The sequence below is a fragment of the Dermacentor albipictus genome, chromosome 6 (genome assembly GCF_038994185.2).
Source record: "Dermacentor albipictus isolate Rhodes 1998 colony chromosome 6, USDA_Dalb.pri_finalv2, whole genome shotgun sequence".
Classification (NCBI taxonomy): domain Eukaryota; kingdom Metazoa; phylum Arthropoda; class Arachnida; order Ixodida; family Ixodidae; genus Dermacentor; species Dermacentor albipictus.
This window is the reverse complement of record NC_091826.1, coordinates 62,458,904-62,467,721: the sequence shown is the minus strand read 5'-3', so window position 1 is coordinate 62,467,721 and position 8,818 is coordinate 62,458,904. Positions and strand designations below refer to the sequence as shown.

Sequence of the window (8,818 nt, the reverse complement as noted above, 5' to 3'; positions counted from 1 at the left end):
GATGGAGGGGGGGGGGGGGGGCTGAGGGAAGAGAGCGCAGTCTCTCAAGGCGTTGCGTTTGGCTGCGCTGAACTCCTCAGTGCGAGGAGGTACGAGGAGGGTGGGAGGGTGCGCACAACAAGAGAGAAAGAGAGAACTGAGAGAGAGGTGTGCCGGAGGGGGAGAGGAGGTGCGACGCGGCGAACACAAACGGACCGTCGCACGCGGTGCTTTTGGCGGCGGCGGCCGAGGAACGGTGCGGCAGTTGTGCGCTGGTCGCTGTCGAAGGTGAACCGCCAGCTGCGGTGCGGCAGCGGGCGCGTTTGCGAAGCCGAGGGTCGGCGGTGTGCCTCGTTGCCGCGTTTCGAAAGTCGGTGCGCGCGAGCTCCTCACGTGCGTTTCGCTCTGTGCCTCGTCGCTGCGGGATTTTCGCATCTCCGAAAAACGTCGTCGCTATGCTGGTCTCCTTCTTCCGTGTGTTGTGCGCGTCGTGAGAAGCAAGTTGACTGCTTCAACCGTGCCCCGTGTGGAACGCGATGTAACCTTGCGAGGCTTCAAAAAGTGTTTGCTTTCTGCGTACCTGATCTGCGAAAGTTGTTTCTCTTCCTACCTCTCTGAGAAGGTGCAGGGAGCGAATCCCGGGTTCACGAGAATAGCCTCCAACGATGATCCCACAAGCATCGTAGGGAACTTGGTTTTCGACACTGAGGATACACGAAACGGAAGCACCGACTTCACGCTCGTGGAAGTCGTGAGTTCGTCTCTCGACGCACGCGTTAACGGAATCCGAGCTTCAAGGAATCGACGAAGATGCTTCCGCGGACTGTGTAGGAAGTTGCCTTCGTCGCTGTTGATATACAAAACAGAAGAGTGCATCCTTTTTTTCCCCGAGCGTCAGGAGACGAAAAGTGATGAAGAAAACTGCTTGTGGGTGAGGCGCTAAGCAAAACTTGGCAATCGGAGTGTGTGCCCATTGTGCTGTGTGTAACCAAGTTTCTTTTTTTTTATCTCTCTCTCTCTCTCTCGTGGTGTGTGTGTTTGCGTTCTCGCTACACGTTCGTTTGTGCCGTGCGAATGGAAACGGTTGCGTGAGCCCCTGCGAGTTGGGCTTCTCCCTCCGGGTTCTTTCTCGCTGTCCTCTTTTGAAGAAGATGGGGACGAAGAACTTTGTCGGATGTGCGGGATGGATCGTCGTGCTCCTCCTCGGCGTCGTAGTCGCCACAGGTAAGCTGATCACAGAGCTCTTATCAATGCTTGGCCACCATTCCCTAGCTGTCAACGTTTTGTAGCTTGTTTCCGTTAATCATAACGTGAAATACACAAGAAGTACGCTAAACCACCTTAGGAACATGTGCAAATCGCGATTGAAGTATTTAGCCTGTCTATAAGGTCTGTAAGCTGGCGTTCGCAGGACGTGCTGGAAAACCGGACCAGGTGGTTTACGCGAAAGGTGTTTATTTGCTTCGCGTTTTTCTTTCAGCGTGTTGTATGATACGGGCAGCGTCTCCGAGAATCCACAATGAGTGAATAAGTTTGACGGATATTATCAAAAGCATTCCCCAACAGCTAACTCACTCATCGTGATGTAATAATTAGCATTCAACGTTTACTCGACGTGCCTTTGAGGAACTTACAACTTCTACGTTGTGGTGCGCGCACAAAACAAAAGACGAAATCAAGAAGACGGGTCCATTCAACCGCTCTCATATACTGGGTGTTTCAGCGAACACTTTCAAAAAATTTTAAAGATTAAAGGTGGCAAATAGAACAATTCTAGTTAATTAGCTGGTCTACTCGAAGAGGCGGGCATTACTAGCACAAAAAAATCGAAATGCATAATCGACTGATTAAGTTTTCAACTAATTATCTTATGGCCCATATTGCAATTTACAAATTCTAGCCGTGGAGTTAGCAAGGCCAATCCACTCAGAACGAATTATCAGGACCACACCTGTTTCGAAATGCTAATTCCCGAAGTTTGCGGATAAATGGATTGGCGTTCCAGTTACTTTTGTGCTTCAACGCATAAAACGTCGTTTTGTTAAGAAAGTAAATGGAACGCCAGTGTATTTCTGCACAAAGTTCGGGACTTAATATATCGAAACTGGTGTGGTCCTGAGAATTCGTTCCAAGTGGATCCGCCTTGCCAACTCCATGGTTAGAATTTCTAAATTGCAATATCGGCTATAATGTAATTCGTCAGAAACTTAATTAGTGAATTTTTGTTAATTAGTCGATCATGCATGTCAGCTTCTCGTACAAGTAATGTGGGCCTCTTCGAGCGGAGCAGCTCATTAACTAGAATTATGCTATCTGCCACAGGCAACCTTTAAGAATTTTTCGATGTGTTCGCCGAAACAGCCGGTACGTAGCACGCAAACGTAAATTTTTTTTTTTAAAGACGCTCGGTATTACAAGGTGTTCAAAACAAACTTTGCGGCTGAGAAGGGTCATATGCGATAACCGACAAACTTTACAGAGAACGCGCGCATAATCACCGACACCGGCAAAACGATGTACAGTGCGACTCGTAAGCCTCATGGCGCAATGTAAGCCCAGTCCTCCCAGATATGCGGTGAACGATACAATGGCCATCTTGGAAACGCCAAGAAGTTGTCAGAGGTGAAATGTATCTGCAGACATGTTACCTTCATTGCGTGTACTTCAAATAAAGGAGAACCCCAGACCACGTACGTCTCCTCTCGTTGCGTATAACTTTGTATGTGCGCACGTAAGCCATGCCTCCATTGACGCAACCATACACGTTTCCCCGAGAAGTATATAGCGTTGCTCATAGCCTTCACCCTTCGATAGACGTGCAAAGAAACCGGCGGCACCTAATGGAGCTTGAAGTCTACTGTAACACAGTCTGGAAAGCGCACAATGCACGCAAGTGCCGGGTCGCGAGACCGCACACACTTCGAAAGATCCAACTTCGGGGAAAAGGCGGAAGAACTCGAACTAGACGCGGAACTTTCTTCTTCTTCTTTTTTTTTTTTTGCTACAAGCAATTCGATTCTCAACCTTCTCGATTTCACGTCCCGATTCCAAATCGTGCTTTCCATTTCTCCAATGTCCCAAGACCCTGCAATCGACCGACTGTATAATGACGTCTAGCGTCTTTCGTAGCGCTCTGGTAGCGCTTACAAACTCGTGTGACTTAGCATTCAAGGCTATACTATACAGTACGAGGGTAAAATGCGCTTTGACGGCGGGGATCGGACTTGGCCGTTCGGGCCGGCTTCGTCTTGTAATGGATCTCTGTCGCTGCCTCTAAGTTAGGGGGAGTAGCCGGAGGCGCAGTGCTTCCAACATCTCCAGTTGGACTCCATTTAAACGTACCTGCTAAGGAATACTGAACAGCGCTACCGCAGAACGCTTGGATACGACCACTGCATATCACGCACAGTGGTACGAGCCAATTGTCTGCACCCTCCGGAATACGTGTACCTGCGGATCGTTCGCAAAACAGTTGGGCTGTCCGACTCGGCTGTGAGGGAATCCAGTGTCACGATGTCGTTATACATGCCGTAGCTTATTTATTATACGATGATGTGGTCTTTTCGAAAAGCAAAAAAAATAGTTATTCTGTGCTGGAGTAAGTCACGGCAAATTTGTTTGCGATATGGAGAGGCGATTTATTTATGATTTATTGACTTATTCGTTTATTTGCAATGTTCGTGCCTACACGTTGCATGTAAGGAACACATTTTACTAATGAATTGTTGTGAAGCACATTACTTCGAGAACTTAGCAGAAACTGAAACACAGAATGAAGCCTAGTCTTATGGACCAAAAGGTTACCCAGCAAGAAAACAACCAAAGCTTAGCATCTAACCCAGTAATGCGGGTCCTTTCTAAAGCTTGTCGATACACCAGTGACCTGTAGATACAGTTGCTCGGGGTAGTCGACACCATGCGAAAGCCGCGCTAACAAAAAGAAATAATAATTAATTGTTCATGGATCTATGCGCGGTTGTAGAGCAGACTTCCGGATCCTGGCAGTCTGCATAGCCTCTGAGGAGGCTCGGGGCTTGCGCTCTTGATGTGTCCCGAAAATTTTTTCCACCGACTGTACCCACTTATAGCCCGCGCACTATAAAAGCACTGCGTCGCTCTGCGCTTATACGTCATGCATGCGCGAGCTCGTCGCCGGACACAGTAGAGACTGCAATCTGCATCTCATCGTGATCAAGCTAATCCGGTCCATGGCAGGACAGAAGCCACCGCAAGAGACCTTCATTTACCGCAGCCCTCCGCGGAACCCAACCCACCTGTACACATATCTGAAATATCCTGTTCTGGCCTGCAGAACACGAATATTTGTCTTGCAGGTGTTGGTCAGTACAGGTAGACTATATCTTAGAAAACCGAGAAAGAGAGCTCTGTAGAGTTTAAGCATTGCGTCTACTGACATTCCCCACGTCTTTCCAGTCAAGTATTTAAACAACTGGGACTACTTCGGTTTTTGAAAGAGACGGGATTGGACAACCGGCTGTGAGAGTGATGTCACGTACCATGCCAGATTGATGGACTCCAATGGACGATGTGTGTGTGCTGTGCTATGTGCTCTCTCTCCCTCTCCCCCTTCCCCATCTTTAATCTCCCCCATCCCTCTCCCATGTGTAGGGTAGCAAACCGGTTAAGCTAAACTGGTTAACCTCCCTACCTTTCCTTCTCCACTTTCTCCTTCCTTCTTGTTCTGGCCGTAACACCTTTACTTCTGATAGAGCTACGGTTGTCGAACAGCGTAAGCTTGATGAGTGGCTACGAAACACGTGGTGTAGCGGACAGTTCCCGATTCGCTCCGACCGCGTGGTAATTTTTAACGCCGAAATGCAGCAGCCGTGGCTGGTAATCGTACCCGCTACCTCGCGGATCGCAATAGTATGTCACAGCCTACCTCGACGGCTCCCATCTATTTCTCTGTCGCGCCTTATTGCCGCATTCTCTTATCTCGTTACTCTTATAAAGCGAAAGTTATCTGTTTTCTCGATTACCTGCTGCAGCTCAGTTTCTACTAACCATTGACTAACAACTTATGGACTATATAGAGAGACGTATACAAAGTCCAAAACTAATCCGAGTTGTCGACGCTGGATCTATCAACAGCTCTTGTCGCGCCGGCAAAGTTTGCCGGCACTCCCCGCTCGCCATAACCTCGGTCGCCGACAGCTCTCGTCCAGTGCTTCACAGTACTTCAAAAGCAATTTGCCACAACAACAAGCGTAGCAAGAAAACACCACGCGCCTGGCGCCCACGAACCAAAAATCCGCGCGCTACCCTCTGTGCGCCCAGTAACCCAGTCCGGTCGCCGCCGCTCACGCTACACCCGAAGCAAAAAAAAAACGATATAAAAAAAAGGGCGGAGCAAATTAGTAGCAGCACGTCTGAATGAACGAAAGGGGGCGAACCGGAGCGGCACAGCTAGCCGCATAGAGAAGCGAAGCGTATCGCGCGCGATCTATTCGAAGCAGCCAGAAATTGCGGCCACTGAGCGACCTTGAGCGAGAAAGAAAAGCGTAGAATAAGGCGAGAAAAGCAAAAAGAAAGAATGCTTAGCAAAGCCGCTCTGCGGAGAGCTTGTTGACATTTTCCTTCCTGTTTCGATGTATGTATAGCAGAGAAGCCTTGCGAGCTAAAGACGACGTCGCGTACACGTGAACGCTTGCAGTAAGCGGAGAGGGGACTATACCAGACGGCGAAATAACGTCGAGGAAGTAATTACGCGGTCCATAGCCCCGTCAAAACGGCCGTTATGGCGGGGGAGGGTAGCCTGCCTTACAGCCCTGAATACCACGGCACCGTCGTGTACCAAGCGCCTTTGCTCGACTCGGTTCTGAAGCTATAAAAACACGCTTCCTCGAAATATTTTCTGTTCGCCGTCTGCCCGATAAAGGCGATCTCTGAGCCGTTTAACTCGGCACGCCGGTTATCTGAGAAAACGGCAAAGAGCGCATCAACTACTGGTTAAATTCGTAAGCAAACGCTTAAAACGTAGTTAAGTGTACGGCCATTCGTTTTCGCTTACGTTGCTACGAACGAAACCACCCTTCTCTCGTAGGATGCACGGTTCTCCGTTGCTCCTATTGCTAAGAAAGCACCAAAGATGTCAAGTAGGAGACGGCGTATTCAGAAGAGGGAATGACGCGGTTATTACTTGTCTATATTGTCTCAGCGTTGTGGCATGCGCCTTAAGTATTTCTCTATTTCTCCACAAAATAACCGCTCGAATTGGCGAGTCGCAATGAAGGCACAATACCACCATCTGTGAACCGTGAACATGTCTCTCTCTCTCTCTCTTTCTCTCTCTCACTGTTTGTGTTCACTTGTATACGCGGCACATGTTCTCAGTTAATGCGCTCTATTTGGCAACTTTGCCGAGTTTCTGAACGTTGTTATCAACATTCAATAGTACATGTAGTGACACGAAACATATAAGAAACTAGCTGAAACAGCAGCCATGTCATATAATTTTTTTCATTTCATGCCACGTTTATTTCATATAATTTTTATGTCATATGATTTGTGGTTATGTCATATTATTTTTTCATTTCATGTCCCGTTTATTTTTTCTGGTTTTTTTTCTTTTTTTTTTTTTTTAGCGGGCGCACAGTTACACATAGCAATCCCAGACCAGATAAAAATGGCCATAAGGGACGCCGAGCGGTGCGTCTAGGACTAAACTGCACTTACTGTTGTTAGTAGTTCAGTCTTACGGCGCAATCAGTTTATGTAAAGTTACACGAACGCTCTAACTAGAAAGTGCGCCTGAATGAATCGAAACACAGAAAAAAAAATATTGTGGTTTAACGACAAGTGCACAGTACACAGTGCGAATCGCAATGCGCACATCGCGGTTTGTAGCTTGAGATTGTACGAAACTAGACGAGGAACTAACAGCCTGAAAAGAAAACGAATGTGAGGATGTTTTGCTGACAGACGCACACAATCGGACTAGATGGCCGAAATTTGGAGGACGCTTAAGAGGAAGCTTTAGCTCGGGCCCAACTCTGACGTGGCCTATTCAAGTACATGTAAAAGGCAAAAACGTTTTTCTGAGATAACCCCTAGACCTATTTTAATGAAATTTGTTGCATTTGAGAGAGAAAGTTAAATTCTAGTGACTTTTGGAAGCGGAATATTGATTTACGTCCTGAATTTCATTACAAGAATTTTCAAAAATTTGATAGTTTGAAGAACATAGAAGCACGAAGTTTACGAACACCATTGAAAGCGGAGAAATTCGATATGTCATTTTATATCTTACGTGAATTTGTTGCGTTGTCTACAAGGGTTCTGCAAAAGCTGTATTTCCATATTACTAAATTTTTTTGAAATTCATGTGCAACATATGGATTTTATCCGCTTTAGATGTACTACTATATGCAATTCACAGACTTGTATTATCGTTTTTCGTTTCTGAGTTACAGAGTTGTAAACTTGATAATTTCGTTTCTTGAAAAGTTTTGATTTTTGCGAATTTTTCACAAAAAAAATTGAGGACCTAAATAAAAATATTCAAGACCAACAGTCACTCGATTCTAAAGTGGAAAGTTGGGCTAGTTGGTGAGTAATCATCATACCTTGCTGGTGAAGCAGCGCACTGACACGGACACTGTGAAGACACACAAGAAAAGTGTGTCTTCAGTCACTGTGTGAAACACCGCACTGTGTCAATGCGCTGCTTCACAAGCAAGGTATGATGATTACTCATCAATGCAGCAAGTGTCGTCTTTTCTTGTGTGTCTTCACTGTGTCCGTGTCAGTGAGCTGCTTCACCAGCACGGTATGATGACTCGATTCTAAGTTTTTCTTCGAAATGCAACAAACTTTGTCAAGTTTGGTTCTGTGGTTGCCGAGAAATACGAATGATCCTTTTGTGTGTATTTAGACAGGGGCACCCGGGCTAAAGCTTCCTCCTAAGCTTCGCCTTTAAGAATGGAACGCGATACCCGGCAACTACAGCTTATGTAACCGTAACGTTTAGCGGGAAACGCTGGCGGCGAACGCTATGCAAGAAGGCAAGCTTTCTGGTAGAAACGCGGCCTCTAGCGTGGGTCGATCTCCTGTTATTGTTACGCAGTTCTAATATTTCAGTCCGAGAAGAGCTAACATAAAGGATATGCGGTATCGGTGTTTTTTTATCATTACATTTGTCCGTGGGCTGCCGTTCTCGAAACACCGAGGAATTACTTTGTAAAGAATGCGAGACAAGGTATGAGCAACTCTGGTGGTAGAAGAGTGGTTGGGTATGCGTAGGTGAGCGGTTGGGTATTGGGTATTCTTTTCGCTTAACGCAGGACGCGCGACGACGTGACAGTGACAAGAACTTTATTTAGAGTGTCCTGAGGAACTCGATTGGGGGGACCGAAGGCTCCCCGATCAAGTTGGTGGTTCCGCCCACGACGGGACAGGGAGGTGGTGACTCTCCGCGACGTCGCGGGCCCTCTGGACGGCCTGTAGTTGGTTTGTGAAATCCGAGCTCTTCAGCAAGGCGTCCCACTTGGACTTGTTATGAAAGTCGGAGCCCGCGTTGTACGGGCACAGCCAGAGCATGTGGTCGAAGGAGCAGCACGCGTGACCGCATTTGGAGCACGATTGCGGGAAGTTCGGGTCTATCCAACTCAGCGCTCTAGGGGTGAGGTAGGATCTCGTCTGTAAAAGTCTGAAAGTAACAGCCTGAGCCCTGTTGAGTTTCGGGCTGGGGGGAGGGAATTTTCTTCTGCTTAGTCTGTAATGTGATGTGATTTCATGAAAGGTCGTAAGATTATCTTTGAAGGAGCAATCCTGCGGGAGAGCCGGACCGTTATCTCGGGCGCGGTTCGTGAATTCACGC

At 47.3% G+C, this 8,818-nt stretch overlaps 1 protein-coding gene across 1 annotated transcript in view; it reads left to right on the top strand.

Annotated features, from left to right (window-relative positions):
- The first annotated feature begins 224 nt into the window (after positions 1 to 224).
- The window catches only part of LOC135896584 (complement component receptor 1-like protein), a 148,328-nt gene continuing 139,734 nt past the window's right edge, over positions 225 to 8,818 (top strand). The window contains exon 1 of the mRNA XM_065425040.2: positions 225 to 1,203. Within this exon, the coding sequence (XP_065281112.2) occupies positions 1,131 to 1,203 (73 nt within the window). The 5' untranslated portion in view covers positions 225 to 1,130. The remainder of the gene's footprint in view (positions 1,204 to 8,818) is intronic.